Source organism: Leopardus geoffroyi, chromosome A1 (genome assembly GCF_018350155.1).
Source record: "Leopardus geoffroyi isolate Oge1 chromosome A1, O.geoffroyi_Oge1_pat1.0, whole genome shotgun sequence".
In the NCBI taxonomy this organism is placed as follows: domain Eukaryota; kingdom Metazoa; phylum Chordata; class Mammalia; order Carnivora; family Felidae; genus Leopardus; species Leopardus geoffroyi.
In genome coordinates this window covers 71,384,910-71,405,699 of record NC_059326.1, presented here as the reverse complement: position 1 = coordinate 71,405,699, position 20,790 = coordinate 71,384,910, and the positions used below count along the sequence as shown (strand labels likewise).

At 37.2% G+C, this 20,790-nt stretch overlaps 1 protein-coding gene across 9 annotated transcripts in view; it reads right to left on the bottom strand.

The window, feature by feature from the left end:
- PCCA (propionyl-CoA carboxylase subunit alpha) overlaps nucleotides 1-20,790 on the bottom strand; it is a 416,136-nt gene that overhangs the window by 292,352 nt on the left and 102,994 nt on the right. For all 9 annotated transcript variants that reach the window (XM_045481124.1, XM_045481175.1, XM_045481160.1 and 6 more), the window contains one exon: nucleotides 7,899-8,030. In XM_045481124.1, the coding sequence (XP_045337080.1) occupies nucleotides 7,899-8,030 (132 nt within the window). The remainder of the gene's footprint in view (nucleotides 1-7,898; nucleotides 8,031-20,790) is intronic.

Here is a 20,790-nt window from a genome sequence, read left to right as displayed (position 1 = left end):
TCATATTGCTTCTAAGAACCTCAGATTAAAAACTATTAGAGGAAAGGGAAAAATGGAAAGACCTGAGAGTGACTTCAGACTCCTAATTGCACAGGAAACCAGAGAGGTTTCGATACTGGAGTTTATGGGAAAGGTGCTTGGGAAGCCACTACCGAAATCTTTCCTATGGAAACAGGTTGGACTCTAATGCAGTTGTGCTAGCAAAGAAAGGATACATTTATTGGGCTCTTCAGAGAGAACTCTTCAGTACCTTTAGATAGCATTCAGGAGTAGACCCTGAAGCAGTTATCATCCATTTCCCTCCTCATTTGTTGTGAGTAGCCTTAAGCCAGAAACTGAAAATTTTATAAACAAGCAAAAACTGGATGTATATAGTCATATAGTCTGATCTTTAATGACATACTATACATTTTGAAAGAGCCTGAAAACAAAAGCAGAATAAGACCCAGAATAAACTGATGGACTTACAGATAAAACTAGATGTTCCCACTCCAGAAATTAAAGCAATCTTTTGACAAAGACACCTGCAGTATTGTAAACAGAAGTGACAATGAATAAACCATTGTTCTATATTAGCCAAGAAAATGAAGAAAAAAAATATATAATAGACAATGTTGAACAGCAAATCAAGTACCTATTTCCCATTTTACCCCTCAACTTACGAGAAATTTCACTAACTAGTTATTAGTGATACAAGTAATACACCATAACTTTAAGCCCAACCACTGTTACACAAGCTCGTTCTCAGAGTCAACAAAGTACTCAGATCATGAGTATCTCTAATAACCTTCAATTTACCATGTCCCAACCCATAGCGGTCACCGTGGGACCTTGGTTCAAGGAACATTCCTTCTCCCTACAAGACACTACATTCATTAATTTCATAAGAAAGCATATACAATACAAGCAGAATTTCCAGATCATATGCTCTCCTAACGACCACATATGTCAACTCCTAAGGACTCTGCTACTCACCCTCAAGACAGAATTAGTTTGGACTCTCATTAAGTCCAAATTGAAGATTTCAAGAAGGCCAGATTTCTTATTAGAAAACAAACTACAATTATACCAATAGAAGTATTGGGTCTAAATAGATCACAGTGCGTAATAAGCCACCTAAACCACTACCTGAACTTGCACAAGTCACTGAAACAAGAATGTAAAGAAGGACTAAAGAAAAACTAAAACCCTACTCAAGACAGCCTAGTAAAGAAAACACTTGTCAATACTCTGCTCAGAGTTTTTTAAGTCTGCAGTCAAGGTGTGGCTATATTATATTTTCATTTAGAGGTTCAACTGGGGACAAATCCAAACTCATTCAGGGGGTTGGCAGAATTTATTTCCTTGTGGCTGTATGACTCAGCACCCCACCTTTTTGTTGGCTTTCAGATAGAGATCGCCCTCACTCAGATCCTTAGAAGCTGCCCACAGTTTACTGCCACATGCACGTCCTCAATATGGCAGCTTACTTCTTCAAGCCAAAAACTACAATCTGTTCGCTAGTCCACTAAGATGGAACATAATCACAGCAGTAATACCCAACTACTTTGCCCCATAATGCAACTGAATGCGGTGATATCCCATCCCTTTTGCCCTATAACATAACCTAATTCAGCGAGTGACATACTATCACCCTTTGCCATATTCTAACAGAGAAGCAAATCACAGGTTTTACCCAAATGGAAGAGGAAAGGGTTACACAAAGGCTTGGATGCCATGCAGTTCCTCAAAAAGGTAAACATGGAATTACCATATGATCCTGCAATTCCACTTCTGGGTAAATACCTCAAAGAACTCAAAACAGATATTCAAATAAATATTTACACACAAATGTTTGTACTAATATTATTCACAGTCACCAAAAGATGGAAACAACTCAGACATCCATCAATTAATGAATAGGTTTTTTTTTAAGTGATTTAGTCCTACTATGAAATATTACTCAGCCATAAAAAGGAATGAAATACAGATATATGGTACACATGGGTCCTATATTCTTAGTTTATTATTAAACCTATCTAAAGTCCTTATTTCCATATATTTGTAGTTATGTAATTTCCATTTAATTCTATTAGAGATTCAAATTCCCTGGTGAAAATCTTTACATGTTAATCTATTTTTCTCCACATTTTCTTCAAATTTTTTTAACATACCAATCACATTTATTTTATAGTTCTTATCCCTAATTCCAGTATCTGCAGCATACGTGGATCTATATGTATTGTCTATTTTACTTTTTCTCTTGGTTTTTCATTACATTTTCCTTTCTTATGGTGTGTCTAATAAATATGTACTAAAGGACAAATAAAGTGTATACAGTGGTTATACGTGTAAAAATCTCTTAGAAAAGTATTCATCCAACAAGTATTTAGTGAGCACCGACTGTGTACCAGGTACCACTTATAAGTGATGCAGTAATAAAAAGAATACAATCCCTTTCAGCAAAGAGTTTACAATCTAGTGCAGGCTGTAGGCATTTAGCCCATCATTAAAATGGGCAAAAAGGCCCATAAAATCTGCACTCCCCACTATACCTTACTTCAATTACCTCGTCTCTGACTTCTCTCTCCCTTGATCACAGAAGCCACATGACTCCTTGCTGTTTGTTCAACATCAAGTACCTTTCAACCTCAATACCTGTATCTTTTTTCTTCTTTCTGCCTAGTATGCTCTGCTCTTCCTGCTGCTAGCCACATGACTTGCCCTGTCACCTCTTTAGATGGCTTGCTAAAGCGATTTAAAATTGTCAATAGATTCACCCACTCCCCAGCATTTCCTCTTCTCATTCCCTGTCTTATGTTTCACCATAGCATGTACTGTTTATTATTTGTTTATTGTCTGTCTACTTCTTCTATAGTATAACCTCCATGAGGGCAGAAGTTTTTTATTGCTGTTGTTCATGACAATATCCATAGCACTTCAAATAATGCTAGACAAACAGCGTGCACTTAAATACTTAGTAGATGAATGAATGCATGATTTAAAATGTGACGGGCAGGGGCACCTGGGTGACGCAGCCAGTTAAGCATCCGACTCTTGGTTTCAGCTCAGGTCACGATATCACAGTTCATGACATCAAACCCCGCATTCCACTGACAATGTAGAGCCTGCTTGGGATTCTCTCCCTCCTTCTCTATCTCTCTCTCCTTCCTTCCCCTACTCATGCACACATACGTGTGTGCTCTCTCACAAAATCAATAAATACATGAATGTTTTTAAGTAAATAAAATAAAATGTGATGGGAGAAGTGTGGGGTACTAAGAAAAGATAGCAGGGGCCTTAATCTAATCTAGACAGTCAAGGGATGTCTTTGTGAGGAATGTATGTTTAAGCCAACACCTAAACAATGTGGAGACCATCAAGAATGAAGACAGGGGGCGCCTGGGTGGCACAGTCGGTTAAGCGTCCGACTTCAGCCAGGTCACGATCTCGCGGTCCGTGAGTTCGAGCCCCGCGTCGGGCTCTGGGCTGATGGCTCAGAGCCTGGAGCCTGTTTCCGATTCTGTGTCTCCCTCTCTCTCTGCCCCTCCCCCGTTCATGCTCTGTCTCTCTCTGTCCCAAAAATAAACGTTGAAAAAAAAAATTAAAAAAAAAAAAAAAGAATGAAGACAGAAGCAGAATCAACACACACGACAGAATTTAGCATAGAAGTTTCAAGAACCAGAAAGGTGTCTTACATGGCTAGTCTACACAATGTAAAGGGTGAACTGGCACGCTATCAGTCTGAAGAGAGAAACCAAGGCCAGCTATTAAAAGGATTTAAATGAGAAGCCATTCACAAGTTTTTAAACACAGTCATATAGCTAAATTTGGATTTCTGCAAGCTCTCTCAAGCCCCCAGTGTTGAAAATTTATTAGATGGCACCAAGACTGGCTACAAAGAGACGAATTAGAATGTTGACAAAGTAATCCAGATTAGATGATGGTAACTGGAACTTGGGGTTAGCATGAGCAAAGAAAGAAGTAAATGGATCAGAAAGATCAATAGATGAATTCTCTGTAGTGGTATTTATCAAGAATGACTCTACATGTCTAGCTTGAGGAAAGATGTGGAAACCACCACCACTTTCCCAGGCATAAAAGAATCAGGTTAAGAAGTTTACAGCAAGAGTCTGCAAACATTTTCGTAATGGGCTAGGCAGTAAATATTTCAGATTTGGTGGGTGACATAGTCTGTCACAATTACTGAATTCAGTCATTATAGTGAAAAAGCAGCCATTGGCAATATGTAAAGGAATGAGCACAGCTGTGTTCCAATAACACTTTATTTATAATCAGGTGTGCCAGAGCCATAGCTTGCCAATCACCGGTTAGAGAGAAAATTCTGAGCTGAGCTTTCAACCTGTTACTATCAAGGTACCTCAGAGGCATCGAGCAGAACTGTTTCAGAAGCACCTGCAAATGTAGTTCTGAAGTTCCAGAGAGAGCTAGCACAGATACAGACAGGTTCCAGATGTAAGACTGCCCCAGGGCAAGTGTGTACAGTAATAAAAAATTTCCTTCTCAGAACCCAAAATAAAACCAACATTTACAGAACAAACATAGGAAGAACAATCAGCATGAAAACTAAGAATAAGCATTCAAAATACACTAAAAAATACAAAAACAAAACCAGAATGAGTAGTGTGTCAAAGGGAATATTTTGAGAAGGAGAAAATGATCAAGAGACTCAAATGCTTCAAAAAGATAGACAGAAGATCAGGATTACAAATTATAAACTGAATTTAGTGAAAAGGAGAGGTTGCTGGTAGCCTTGGCAAGAGAAAGTTCAGTGGGAATGAGGAAAGAAGCCAAACTATGGCAGATTAAAGACTGAGTGAAAAGTGTAGAAATGAAAGCAAGTGAGGACAATTCTTCTAAGATGTGTGGCTGTGAAAGGGTAGAGATAACTAAGGTGACAGCTGTGAAGGAGCAGGGGGTTACTGTGCTCCAGGAGGCAGAGGAACACATTTCTTTCCACTAAACTGGAAGCAGTGGTGAGGGATCATGGGTATTGTGTTTATCACCACCTGCTTCCCAGTTAGCCTGGGATCAGTACATTTGTTGACTGAGGATTTTTAACAGCAAGGGCAATAGGAAGTTACTGAAAGACAAGTTTTAAGATATGGAAGAGGGAAAAGATAATCAGTAAAAACTATAGCCCATGAAGTCTATAAGGGATACATCTAGAGTCTGACAGGAAGAACCAGCTCTACTGAGGATAACAATACCTCTTCCTTATAACAAAAAAACAAAACAAACAAATAAAGGATGAATACAGATTAAGGTAAACATGGGCAAGAAGTGGAGAATATTAATAAGGGCCAAGCTTGTTAACTGTCCTGTAACACATGAAAGGTTCCCGCACAATAAAGAATTGTCCAGCCCAAAAACTAACCATAGTTAACACTGAAATTTTAAGTTTTTATAGATTAACTCAAATCACAGATTAAAGCCTACATAGGGACACTCTTCTAATCAGGGAGGAAAAAAAAAAAAAACTATATATAGACAGAGAGTAACTTTTCCCCGGGAAACACATGCATACACACATACACACACAAACCCACTCACTTCAATTTCTGCATTTCTTAGAAACCTTCAGCTGCTGAAGCTGCTTACTGAGGAATTATGTTTAGGATCTATGATCATCCATAGCTGTATCACTTTCTACCAGAAACACATTTATAATTTATGTGTTATGCATATGGACAGAAACTCAACATAAAGATACACAGAGAATATCATAATCCTTCAAACATTAAACACATATCATCATTAAATGAAATCCAGAGATCTAAGAGAACATTTTTAAATCACCAAGATTTTTCCTATTAAATTATAAGCCAATACTGCTCATGACTAAACAGGAGAAGATATCTGCAAATGACATATCCAATAAGGGGTTAATATCCAAAATATATAAAGAACTTATACAACTCAACACCAAAAAACAAATAATCTGATTAAAAATGGGCAGAAGACCTGAATAGGCACTTTTCAAAAAAAACAAAAACAAAAAAAAACACTACAGATGGCCAGCAGACACATGAAAAGATGGCCAACATCACTAATGATCAGGGAAATGCAAACCAAAACCACAATAAGATATCACCTCACACCTGTCAGCACAGCTAGACTCAAAAAGACAAGAAAACATCTTAGTCGGTAAAACATCTGATTCTTGATTTCAGCTCAGGTCATGATCTTCTAGTTTGTGACTGCAAGCCCTAAGTTGAGCTCTATGCTGACAGCACAGAGCCTGCTTGGGATTCTCTCTCCCACTCTCTCTCTACCCCTCCCCAGCTCATGCGCACACGTGCACTCTCTCTCAAAATAAATAAGTAAACTTAAAAAAAAGTTTCAAAAAGCAATAAAAGGTGTTGGAGAGGACATCAAGGAAAAAGAACCCTCATGCACTGTTGGTGGGAATGTAAATTGGTGTAGTCACTGCAAAAAAACAATATGGAAGTTCCTTAAAATATTAAAAATGGAGGGGTGCCTGGGTGGCTCAGTCAGTTAAGTGTCCAGCTCTTGATTTCAGCTCAGGTCATGATCTCACAGTTCATGAGTTCGAGCCCCACTGACAATGCAGAGCCTACTTGGGAATCTCTCTCCCTCCCTCTCTCCCTCTGCCCCACCCTTGCTCATGCTCACTCTCTCTCTCAAAATAAATAAATAAAAATTTAAAGAAGTGAAATATCCTATGATACAGTGATTCCACTACTGGGTATTTACCCAAACAAAACAAAATCATGAATTCAAAAAGATATATGCACCCTTATGTTTACTGTAGCATTATTTACAATAGCCAAGATATAGAAGCAGCCCAAGTGTCCGTAGATAGGCGAATGGATAAAGAAGAGGTGACGTGCGTGCACATACACACACATATACACATACATATACACATACTGGAGTATTACTCAGCTTTAAAAAAAAAATTAGATCCTGCCATTTGCAACAACATGGATAGACCTATGATGCTAAGTGAAATAAATCGGAGAAAAAGATATATCATATGATTTCATTTATATGTGGAATCTGAAAAAAAAACAAAAAATAAATTCATACCCATAAACACAAAGAATAAACTGATAGTGGCCAAAAGGGAAAGGGGTTAAGATATGGGTAAGTGGTTGAAGGGGTATGGGAAGTACAGGCTTCCACATATAGAATAAGTCACAGAGATAAAAGGTACAGCACAGGGGATATAGTCAATGGTACTGTAATAGCATTGTATGGTGACAGGTGGTAGCTACACTGTAGTGAGCACAGCATAATGTATAGAGTTGGGGAATCACTATGTTGTACACCTGAAACTAATGTAACACTGTGTGTCAACAATACTTCAGTTTAAAAAACATTGATCGTGAAATACAATGCATAAGTGGCTTCTTGCTCCTTTTAACTTATGCCATTTATTTTTTTTCAACATTTATTTATTTTTGAGACAGAGAGAGAGAGAGCATGAACAGGGGAGGGTCAGAGAAAGAGGGAGACACAGAATCGGAAACAGGCTCCAGGCTCTGAGCTGTCAGCACAGAGCCCGACGCGGGGCTCGAACCCACGGACAGCGAGATCATGACCTGAGCCAAAGTCGGACACTTAACCGACTGAGCCACCCAGGCACCCCGAACTTATGCCATTTAAAACAATCCAGCGGTGCCTGGATGACTCAGTTGGTAGAGCAAGGTGACTCTTGATCTTGGGGTTCTAAGTTCGGGCCCCATGGTGGATGTAGAGATTACTTAAAAATAAAACATTTTTAAAAAATAAAATAAACCAGGGTCAACAATACTGATTTATTTTAACCTACACATATATATTCTATAAAAGCAGTAAGTGCATTTTATCTTACACTTTTGACAAAATATTTGACTCAAGGACATGTATATTTCAGTAAAACAGTTTCTCACCTTGACTACTCCATCAAAGCCAGGGATTGTGTTAACCTTTGCTTTCTTAGCTAATAATTTGCTTTCAATCTTGTCACCCATGGCTTGAATGGCATGTGTGTCAGGTCCAATGAAAATGACATCTTCTGCTGCCTGTGAAGAAATACAAGTCAAATTTTATAAGAAAAACAATACAGTGCTTGATACAGAGTCACAACCTTATAAAAAGAAAGACCCATACATATATTTACTAATCCTTTACCCATCCAAAACAACCTAAAAGCAAGCATTTGAGCCAATATATTAAAATATATAATGTCGTATATAGTTAAAGTACACAAAGATATAGAAAACAAAGTCAGGTGAAAGAAAAATAACAAAGAAGAGTTCCTGCTTCATGTTAACAGTATTCTCTGGAACAGCCACGGCTGTGGTGTTATTTTTTATATATAGTATGTTGCCACCTAACCTAAACAGTAGGTTCACCTTTAAAACACCTTATAAACCTTTGTATTCTCTAAACCCTGCAGCACACTGCCCAGTTCAACACAAATATCCACTTTTATTAAATACCAACTCTGTGCTAGGCTTAGAGCTAAACACAGGGGACAACATGGATGAAAACCACAGGATATCCGCTAACTCAAGGGAAGGAGATCACTGACACCTCAGGGAAATAGACAAAAGAAAGTAGAGAATGTTTACATCTTTCTGACTATAAGAAACGAGTCAAGAATACAGTGGGAATTTACCAGGTAGAGTTACAGTTTCAACAAAAACTGTTCTGTATAACTCATATTTAGTTCCCCAGCAATAGATCTACCCCCTCTGTGTTTGTGGTATTATAATGAACAAAATGCTAGTGAATTTTGCTAATGAACTAATTAGGGACAGAACAAAATATGATGTAGTTATTAGTGCCACTACAGAGCATGGTTTACAGAAGTAAAGGTGAGCCTTGCTGAAGTAAAGAATGAGGTTATTGGGTAAAGAATGAAGATTAAACATGAAAAAAAGGAAAACCAGATTGTATGCTGGGCACCATCTGGGTAAGGTGCCTATCGATTCTCCAGTGATCTTTGGTTGGGTCGGTATAAAGAATAAACCGTGTATTTTATGTCTCACATTCTATCTATTGGCCTTGGCACCTAAAAAGACTTGGCTTGGGGGAGCTTCATTCTCCCTGTATTATCCAGAGTGGTTACTGCAGTGTGTTGCTTGGATTGGCCTCTCGGTCATTATGAACCAAGAAGATTACACACACCCACAGCAGAAGGTGGAAGGAGAACAGGGAATCAACAAAAGGAATGTACAAAGAGATAAATAATTAGGACATACGATGACTTAAATTTTGCACATGCTAAACTGAGAGGTCAATGAGATAGTGTTCAGAAAGCTGACAGAGAGGTCTAGAGGCTCTAAGATGAGTCCAGGCTGAGATACGGAGTTTCAAAGGCATTAAATGAAGGAAAAAATTGAAAGTTGCAGATGAAATCACTCAGATAAAATGCATAGAAAAGCTGATGCTTTTAAACTCAGGATGTATACTTTCCCTCATGCCCAAAAACAAGACAGAAGGGAATTTTTAGATTCTAAAATAATAAAGCCTCCTTTTCTTTGTGTGATAATAGGAATAGCCACCACCTTGCAAGTCTGGTTGAAGGATTAAATAAAATAATGTAAAACATCAAGCTGAATATCACAACTATCAGTTATCTGTTAACCAGAAGTCCTGATAAAAAGAGAACATGAGAATAGTGTGACAGCAAGGTCCACAGGGACCCTAAAATACAAGACAGGAACCCAAATACCTACAATTACCAGTTACAAATGGCATAATGCTAGGTAAGAAACCTTTTCAGCCAAAACAGATGCTCATAAAGTACCTCTCCATCAAATGTTTGTATTTAGTTGTAATAGGACAAACTTTTCTTAATTAAAAAAAAAAATCTTTTGTGGAACCCCAAAATGTAGATAGAACACATGAAAAGTGGAGCTTCTCTATAAGAGGGGAATGTGACTGCAGGCCCACATCTCCACATGCTGTTGGTCTCCAGCTCAATAAACTACCACAGCAACTACCATATTCATTTCTCTTTATCCCAAACCTGCAACTCACTAAATGCTAAGTCAAAAGAAATCAATCATATTTCAACTATCAACTGTCTTTCCATATTCTCATTTTACTTGCTAAGATGGAGGAATTTTTATTATAAATGCGTTTTAAAATACCACTATGCTAGACAGATGTAACCAAGTAGTCAGAATACCCACGCAGACAGTTCGAGAAATAATATAAATGAGAACATCCAAAATACATTACGATTGTACAGTAAAAGTTCTGATTAACAAGGGCCCAACAACTCGGAACCACTCATCAACTAGATTTTTCTCATGCACTCTGATTTGAGAAAAATTATTCACCCCAAAATGCAAAAACTACCAAGAAAAAAGCTCACATCAAGTATTTAGTAACTATTCTTTTCGTCCCATTCAACAGAAAAGAAAATTAGTCAGTAGTAAGCTGGGTAACTAACTACTCAAACAGATGTTCCAATGAACCAATTTCCTTTTTATCTACATTTTGATAGTATTCCCTGGGTTAGCCTTTAAATGTAATTAAAGCAAAATGAGAATGCAGAATCCTGGCTCCTGACTCCCACAACTCCTTGACCAATAGAGCAAGGAGGCAGTTAGGGTAAGACAGTATGATAACCGCAAAGTGATGGAGCAGGTTTTAAAAGTTCTGAGATTTTGACCAAAGTCATTGCATGATTTAGAAGGTAAGGCAAGAATTTATCCACCCTCTTGATAATCTTCTGTTAACCCTGTATCTTATTGTTACCCATCTAATTGTCAGTTTCCTTCAATCACAGTAAGTCTTTTTGACATTCCACAGCAATACAATTTACTTCTGAAAATATGCTTTTTAGGGACTTTGTAAATTTACCATGAATGATACATATAATACTTGAAGGCAGATAGATGTCTTACAGTCATGGAAAAAAAGGTTTTTTTTTAATATTTTTTAATGTTCATTATTTATTTTTTAGACAGATAGAGACAGAGCACAAGTGGAGGAGGGGCAGAGAGAGAGGGACACAGAATCCGAAGCAGGATCCAGGCTCTGAGCTGTCAGCACAAAGCCCAAAGCAGGGCTCAAACTCACAAGCCGTGAGATCATGATCTGAGCCGAAGTCAGATGCTTAACTGACTAAGCTTCCCAGGCGTCCCAAAAAGTGGGTGTTTTTTAAATGGCATTGGAAAACATTTTAAGAGTGATATATAGGAATATCCAAAAAGCTGAAAATCAAAATCCAAAAAGCCAAAATCACTGCTCTAAGATTCCTTCCCCTTGCTAAATTCTGTGATTTTATGATTCTGGTCAAATTTTGATAGAAGAATAAGAAAAAGGGTTGGTTTTGAACAGCATCTTAGGGGAATAATGAGATTTAACTTACAATAGGCTTTGTGTTTTAAATGAAGAACAGAAATAATCATCACTTGTAAAAAATGTCTGATGCATAATAAATTCTCAGAAATACAACAGTTACTAAACTGCTTTACTATGAATTCAGATTTCTTTTAAATGCATACACATTAGGCTCACCAAGAATTACTACTTCGATAATTGTAAAACCAGGGTCAGACAAGAGACATAGCCATGAAAAAATTGCAGAACTGCCCAATGGACTCAGATTCCAGACCTTAATGTATTCCTTGCTAAAAGAAAGGAATAATACAAAATACACTTCAGTTAGAAAAGGTCAGTTCAGGATTGGTGCAGGGAACTTAGTACATGAGATAAAAAAGTGAGCCAGTGAAAAAGCTTCCAAAAATAGTATGATTATGTCAAAAGCATATAGTAGCAGATAGAAAGGCTAACTCTTGAATATGGTAACAGTATGAACATCAAAAAGAACCGGAGCGCCTGGGCAGTTCAGTCAGTTAAGCGTCTGGCTCTTAAGGTTGGCTCAGGTCATGATCTCACCATTTATGGGTTTGAGACCTATGTTGGGCTCTGCGCTGACAGCGTGGGGTCAGCTTGGAATTCTTTCTCTCCTCTCTCTCTGCCCCTCCCCTTGCTGGCACACACATGCTCTCAAATAAATAAACTTACAAAAATTAGTAATAGGGAGAGGACAAGGTTAATTCATCTTTTCAAGTCCTCAGAATAAACCTTTTCCTGCTATCTCTGTTCAAGTACTTAAACTTCTTGGACATGTATCACTCATTTAAAAAAAAATATGCAGCTCTTTTAAGAAAGCAATATAGAAGAAAACTGACTTCACACATAAAACTAAGGAAATAAAAAGGTCAAGATAAAATCCCACACAATGTTTTTGTAAGGAAAAAAAATATGGACGAGAATACTGTATATGAAGGAAAGAAAAAAAAACGAGAAAAACATACCAACACATAATAGATTAAAACTGTTACCTGCTGTTTCAAAACAAGCTGAAAGACATGTTAAAGTAATAGAACACATTAAATAACATAAATCAGTATTAGAAATGTTCAGAAATGAAGTGACTGACCTCAAGATGCAATCAGAAATTAAAATATCTTTCTAGAAATGAAGATGAACCCAGAGGAAACTCAAGAGTGAATAAAGAAAACAGCTAATGCCTTACAAGAAATAGAAAGTGAAAGAAAGACATTATTCTAAATTTAAACATCAAGAAAAAAACTATTTTTAAAAGATGTAAGAGAAAATGACAAAATAAAGAACATCCAACATATGGATAAGAGGAGTCTTTGAAGAAAATTAAAGCAAATACTAAAAACTCTATTTCAAGAAACCTGTCTTAAAATTGAAAATACATAGCAAAAAAAATACTACAGTAAACCTGAGAAATTCAACCCAGAATGACACATTCTAGCAATACTGCTTAAAAGAAAAAGAAAAAATCCAAGGAAAAAAAAGAATATGTCATTCATATAAAAGAGAAGTTTAAATTATCACCAGACTCTGGGGTGCCTGGGTGGCTCAGTCGGTTGAGCTTTGACTCAGGTCATGATCTCGTGGTCTGTGAGTTCGAGCCCCGTGTCGGGCTCCGTGCTGACAGTTCAGAGCCTGGAGCCTGCTTCAGATTCTGTGTCTCCCCCTCTCTCTCTGCCCCTTCCCTGCTCATGTTCAGTGTCTGTCTCTCAATAAATGTTAAAAAAAAAAAAAAAAAAAAAAAAACTTTTTTTTAAATATATTATCACCAGACTCTGACAACAATAATCCATGCCAAAAGAAAACTGAATAATGTGCTCAAGAAAAAGTATGAGCCAAGGATTTTATTTATTTTTTTTTCAACGTTTATTTATTTTTGGGACAGAGAGAGACAGAGCATGAACGGGGGAGGGGCAGAGAGAGAGGGAGACACAGAATCGGAAACAGGCTCCAGGCTCTGAGCCATCAGCCCAGAGCCCGACGCGGGGCTCGAACTCACAGACCGCAAGATCGTGACCTGGCTGAAGTCCGACGCTTAACCAACTGCGCCACCCAGGCGCCCCAGAGACAAGGATTTTAAATCCAACAAAACTGATGTCCAAGTATTGCAGAGTAAACATAATGATAAGCAACAACTCCGGGCCTTTTTCTGAGGAATCGAGTAAAATAGGGGTTTGCAAACTACAGGCTGTGAGCCACATATGGCCTGCTACCTGTTTCTGTCCAGTCCACACTCTAAAAATGGATTTTAGGGGGGAAACATTTATGGAAAAAAATCAGAATACTGTATCATGACATATGTAAATTACATGAAGCTGAAAGCATTAGTTTACATGTTGTATGGCTCCTTTCTCATGACCACAGTAAGATTACTTGCAACACACTGGATGGCCTGCAAGGCCAAAAATAATTGCCACCTAGACCTTTACAAACAAGTTTGCCCACTCCTTTACTACAGAATGAGCTTCAGAAAACCAAAATGACTAAAAAGAGGTCAACATAAATGGTCTATAGCTACCTGAGAGAATATACTTTATACTAGCTGTATTTTCTGACAGTACAGATACAGTACAACTACTTTTAAAGCGAGGGAAGAATAGAAAGATGATGTGTAAAACTTCTTTAATGTTTTCAGTAATCATATCGGTGTTGACACTGCTATCCTGAGGTTGCTGTGTGTGTACTACTGACAAGTAATTATGAAGGCTTCTAATTTCATCATCTCCCCTGTCCCTGAGAGTCAGAACTCTAAATATGAAAGAATGACAAAGAAGAGGCTAAAAGTTCGGCAATCCTGAATTTTAATTAAAAGTATCACTATAAACACAGGAGGTATTTTTAATCTCACATAAAGCACAGTCTATATACTTTTATTTCATGTTATATATACAAGAAAATTGTTGCATATTTATAATATAGTATATATATTATGCAACATCTATATTATATATTTAGATTTTATGTACCCTATTTGGGCTTGGGGATAGCATTATATCCAAATACACATATCAGGGGCACCTGGGTGGCTCAGTCGGTTGAGCATCCAACTTCAGCTCAGGTCATGATCTCACAGTTCGTGAGTTCGAGCCCCGCGTCGGGCTCTGTGCTGACAGCTCAGAGCCTGGAGCCTGCTTCAGATTCTGTGTCTCCCTCTCTCTCTGCCCCTAACCCACTCACATTCTGTCTCTGTCTCTCTCAAAAATAAATAAACGTTAAAAAAAATTTTTTTTAATAAATACACATATTAAATGTATTAGAATGTTATATATTCTATTAATGGAACATTGTTAACACATACATCATACGTAATACACATATATAACATAAAACATGTTAAAAAATAAACTTGTTAACACACATATCTTCCTGGCCCTATAAACTGAAAAGGCCTACAAACGATGACCATGAGTAGCAATGACTATATCTGGCATGCTGTGGCCTCCGATACCATTTTTTAAAAAACCAATGCATCTTGATAAGATGGCTGATTAAAGGCCTGGAGCAGGAAATGTAAAACATAAGCCTAGAATGTCTTCTCAGACCAGAGAACAAGGAAGCTATAAAAGATTATGAGGTCAAGTCAAAAAGAGCATGAACCAACTTAGGACCCACTGGCCTAAGAGAAACAACTTAAGCTTCACTAATAATTCCAACAGATTTAAGCCTACAAAATATGTTTTAATCTATGATTTCATAATGACACTTTTTATAAGAATTGGGTCAATTGTGAATGATAAGGAACCGATTCATTACCTCAAAAACATAACATAAAAGTAAAGAATTAGGCATTTATCTTGCTTTTTCTATAGGAGTCGTACCACTAGGTAACCAAACAATAAATGTGGCAAAGAGTCTCTTTATAAGTATATTCTAATTAATTAATGAAAAAGATGTTAAAGTATCACCATTTTGCAATCCAGTGAAATACTAAATATAGACAGTAAGCATCGACAGTTGCTTAGATCTTAAAAAGTGCTAACAAGACACTAATGTGCTCCTACAGTCTTGGCCAAATGCATCAAAACCTGAATCTGATCCCATCTCTGAATCCAGGGGTAGGAATCCAATTTGTAGAAAATGCCAAGAATGAAGGAAAACACTGACCTGCAACTCGAGTCTGCAATAAACTAAGTCAAGTCTGACAAAAATTCTACAAGTCAATAACCCAGGGTTCTTCAACAGAAAATTGTAAGGAAAAGGTATGAAAAGAGAACCTATGGATTAAGAGAAATTTAAAAGACATGAAAGCTTAAAATAAATGGGCAAGACAAACCATAGTGTCTAGGGATGCACGTTTGGACCACAGAATTATTTTTAAATGCAAGAAAATGATTACTACAAAAGTCAAGTAGTGAGCACATATAGGGAAAGACTGGTGGCTAAGATGGACATGGGTCACATGGACAAGAATCAGGGCAAACATCTCATGTCTAGACCTATGTAGTGATTCTGAGATAATTTACCCTAGGCAAGCCACACATTTGTCTTGCATAGTTTTTCCTGTATCTTTTGTTTTATGATAAAAATTTCAAAAACAATTTCACAGTAGCCATCAGCTTATAGGAGTGAAACCAATGGCTGGACCAGGAGCAGACAAGTAGGTGGGTGAACACTCCCACCCTCACCATCCAATATTCTACCAGAGGCCTCAGGCTGTGCAGTGTACCTGTGTGTGATTAAAGAAGACTGGAGTCCAAATCCTAATTCATTTTCCTCCACGTGGACTGTGGGGTATCAATAAAGAGAGGTGCAGAACAACCCTAGAAAAGGGTGTCATCAGCCTCCAATGCCCTATATTTACAACAGTCATTTTCTTTAATGTGCTAGTCAGCTCACCATGCATTAAGAACCCAATTTATGTGACTAAAAAAATTAGGATTAAGAAAATTAATGAATTTTTAAAAAATTTTTTTTAACATTTTATTTATTTTTGAGACAGGGAGAGACAGAGCATGAACAGGGGAGGGTCAGAGAGAGGGAGACACAGAATCCGAAACAGGCTCCAGGCTCTGAGCTGTCAGCACAGACGCAGGGCTCGAACCCACGGACCGCGAGATCATGACCTCAGCCGAAGTCGGCTGCTTAACTGACTGAGCCACCCAGGCGCCCCAGAACATTAATGAATTTGACTGATATGGGAGATAGGTGACAGAGGAGAGACAAAGATTCTATTTTAAAATTCTAAATGTAAACATAAACCAACACAATTTTTTCATTTGTTTGGGATCTTAATCACAAGATCAACTGAAACTTAATGACATACTTACAAACTATATTTAGCTTACGGTACACTGTATATGCTGTGACTTAGTTTAACCAAAGGAATCTCTTTCTCTTTCAATATTACCAGTATCTGGATTTCATTCAGTCTAGTGTATATTTTGTATTAAGTGTCTATTTGGCATAGTGCACTCAAGTAATATTATTACTTCCAGATGATCGCCATGTACAATATTTAGTTAGAGAAATAGACTAGTAGTAACTTTCCCCACTGTAACAATTGGCAGAAGTCAGGTTTTCTAGGTGAGAAATATAGTTACACATAAAACCTTGTTTTTCATTCACAGGAAGTGAGCATTACAGCAAAAGAAGACTTTCTACTTCTAATATTTGGTAGTGGAATGATTTCCATTTCTACTTTCCAACTATTACTAAGTCAGAAAATGGTTAAATTTCTTTTATTAAATGTTGGGTTTCTGACAAAGGTACTTAGGGCAAACAAGAGGTTTTTGATACATTTGGTACATTTTAATTTAATAAAAACTTTTTTAAAAAATTATAAATCGCTGAATATCTCTGTAGTTCCTGGGTCAGTTTTTCAAGCTCACAGGGAAAATGTTTTTGGTTTTTGTTTTTTTTTTTTTTACTTCTAGTTAGTAGATCCTATATTCACACTGGAAATGTTCTTTCCACTTTAGAAGATTAAGATTAAAGTCTGTCGGTGTTTGCCATCTCTTTTGTGCCTATCTGGTTTTTTCTTTTTATTTCCTTGTAATCAGCACTGAGATCTATTTCCAGAGTCTAACTGATTGTAAAGAAGAAAGACGCTGGGCACTTAAGCTTCACCGTTCTCTACTCTTTGTGCAGATCAGGATACTAAAAAGAGATGAGTTCACATAAACCTGAGTGGGCTGTTAACCTTTTTTTTTTCTTCAGGGGAAATGTAGATGCAATAACATTTCCAGCTGAAAGACTCATTCTAAGTTCCTAATGTTTGAGAATGCAAATGAAGTATTTTGTCTTTTCTGTGCCTGGAGGTGTTATGTGAGAAAACAGAAAGAGGTTTCTAGGATTAGTTCCACAGATTTCCTTTATCATGTAAACTCTCAGACTCCTTGCAATGACAAGAATCAAAGAAAAGCAATAGAGAAGATACCCAGAGAAAATAAATTCAATAACTTCCTCAGCAATCCTTTGAGAAAATTAGAGTTAAGTAAAAAGTCAGACGTTGGGATGAATCCTAGCCTCCCCTCCTGTAAAGAAACTCTAGTTTTAATATTTAGAACATTTTAAAAAATACATTAGCAAAATACTGGCAATGAGTTCAGTAACACTAAATTTTCTCAGAAGAAATTGCTAAATTTATCACCCAGAGACCTGGCATCTTCAAGAAGTTAATTTATATTATAATGGCAATAATGCTTTCATTAAAGATACAGGTACAAATTTTCAAGTTTTTCTTTTAGAATGTATGTTTTTTAAAGGACAAAGTAAGAAGCTTCACATTTAAATTTGTTATGTAGTGCTAAGGTTCTCCTTATGTAAACTGGACACAGAAATTAGTTATGAAGTTGTAATTTCCTTTTATGCTCTTCACATGAAATATTTTATATCCCCACATTCTGGATATTAAAAATGAGGTGCTTTCATTTCTCCCTGATCCAATTATTTTTAATGTTTCATGAATCCTAAAATTAATTGGTACTTTTGGATTGAAAACAAATACTTTTCCAGTACAATTTTGGAATATACTATGGAATATAACTATGAAATTAGATAAGCAATTTTACAGTGTAAGTAAAAAAATAACTTAAGATTTAATAATACTTGAATTAGCATGAGGGGGTGTTAATACAGATGTCTCATGACTCAGCTTCCTGTTCATTCCTCACAGTCCATTAATATTTACTGCCAGTAGTGACTAAGAATAGTAAGGTGGTAAACTGGTGAAAGGCCAGTGAACTTTTGTTTAGCCCAAATATTAGATATTAAATTTAATTTAAATTTTTAATTGCTCTGGGATATGATCTGAATTATGTACTTTTCTTATTTCCTTTGAAAATATTTATGAATTTATTGTAAAATTTACTACAAGCAGAAGTCCTTCCACACTCCTTGCTTAATCTACTGCTTTCCGGAACACATCAAGTTTTCGATACCACTACTAGATGGAAATAAGAACCATGGTTTGTGAGTAAACAATACTCTACTGAAAGTTGGGATATTCTTTTTTGTTAGCACACTTAATTGCCATACTCTAGGATAACAGTATAAAGCTTATTTCAAATACTGAACGGAATGCTAAAAAAGCAGAGATCATGATTTTTAATTAATTGCCAAGAACAACAGACTAATTCCCCACTCTATTCAGCACAGTCTAACCCATCAACCTGCAACTTTCACTCTTTGGTTTAGTTATTAACTAGAATGCAATGAAGAGAAAGTGACAAGAAGATGTAGTGGAATGACCCAAATAGAGGTTAATTTTTCTCTAGATGGGAAACATTTTTTTTAATTTTTTAAAGTTAAATAAATACTAATATTTTTTATTGACTTATTTAACACTGTCTACAGGGCACTATTTTCAGGCTTCCTTTATCCTAAACACCACTTTACAGATAAACATTTCAGTCCGCAGGTTTCTAGTTTGTTCACAAAGTTAGAAAGTCCTTAATTTATTCTAGAAGCCACAGTAATGTCTTACGTTGTAGAACATCTCAGTTTTAAAAGGTTTTTTGGGGGCGGCTGGGTGGCTCAGTTGGTTAAGCATCCGACTTCGGCACAGGTCATGATCCCGTAGTTCAGGAATTCAAGCCCCGCGGTAGGCTCTGTGCTGACAGCTCAGAGCCTGGAGCCTGCTTCGGATTCTGTGTCTCCCTCTCTCTGCCTCTCCCCTGCTCACGCTCTGTTGCATGCGTGTTCTCTCTCTCTCTCTCTCTCTCTCTCTCTCTCTCTCTCTCTCTCTCAAAGGTAAATAAACATTTTTAAAAATTTTTTAAAGGTTTTTTGTATCTTATGCTTAAAAAGAGGGAGAGGCTAAGAAACCAGCTGGCCATAAATAATCATCCCTACTGACAGATCAGTAAAATTAGGATCCAAGGGATGGAATCAACTGCCCACTGTCACTAAATGGGTAAAGTAATGGAAATAAGACAAGACTAAGACCCTGTCACCTTCTCATGCCATCTCACACGCTTGTGAACAGGTTCAGGTGGCCAGTGCTTATTCAACAAGTCAAAGACGATGCACTGACTACTGACAGTGAGCATACATCAGGTATGCCTGGCACAGTCCTAGGACATAACTACAACCCTAGCATCCACCTGACTAGCGTCCCTTTCTACTCTTAGAAGCATGCTGGCTTGGACAGATCTGATTTCTGCACACAAGGAGTTTACAGTCTGGGAGAACAAACAATACGTACCAAACGACAGAAATAATACATGGTAGACAGTAAATGCACTAAAAAAGCTAAAAGTAAATAAATAGGAGTCCAATGGGGAAATCAAAGGCTTCACACAAAAAGGGAAGCATTTGAGGGAAAAAGACAACTAGGATTTGGGAAAGCAGCATGGGCAATCAAACATTTAAGTATACAGAAAAACACCTCTCACTAGTCTGTAAAGGGTTGTATGGTCATCAGAGGATGATGATGAGGTTATACACAACCAGTGTTCATCCAGACACGTCTCCTCTTTCTCTGAAGTCCAACAACAACCAGATCTCAATTATAGACTTCTTTGGTATACAACTCAACAGCTAGTCATGCATTCATTCTACAAGTACCTGTCAAGGAGCCATGCTGTGTCAGGCACTGTGCTAAATCTAGGGATACCATGACAGACAAGACAGAGATGTTATCACTGCTCCCTTAGTTGACATATCAACTAAGAGGATGCAATATGCCAAGCAATTAAAATCACAATACAGCATGAGTACTGTGATAGTGTGAGTCTAGAATACTCTGGGAAACCAATAATGGTAATTGGAATAAAGCAAACATGGGTGGAAACTGTGAGCCAAATGAAGTTTATTAAACATGAGTGCAGTATTTCAAAAATTCCGACTTTTGCTTCAGAAAATTTCTACCTTCAGTTGTAGTAAATATGCGACAATTTTAATGCGCTCAGATCACCTGATATTTCTGTCTTTCTCAGAAATCCAATCAGGGCCTTCCTAACTTCTGATAAATGAGATTTCAGAATGCAATCTTCTCCCCTCATTTAAGTCAAGCCTGTAAATTGACTGAGG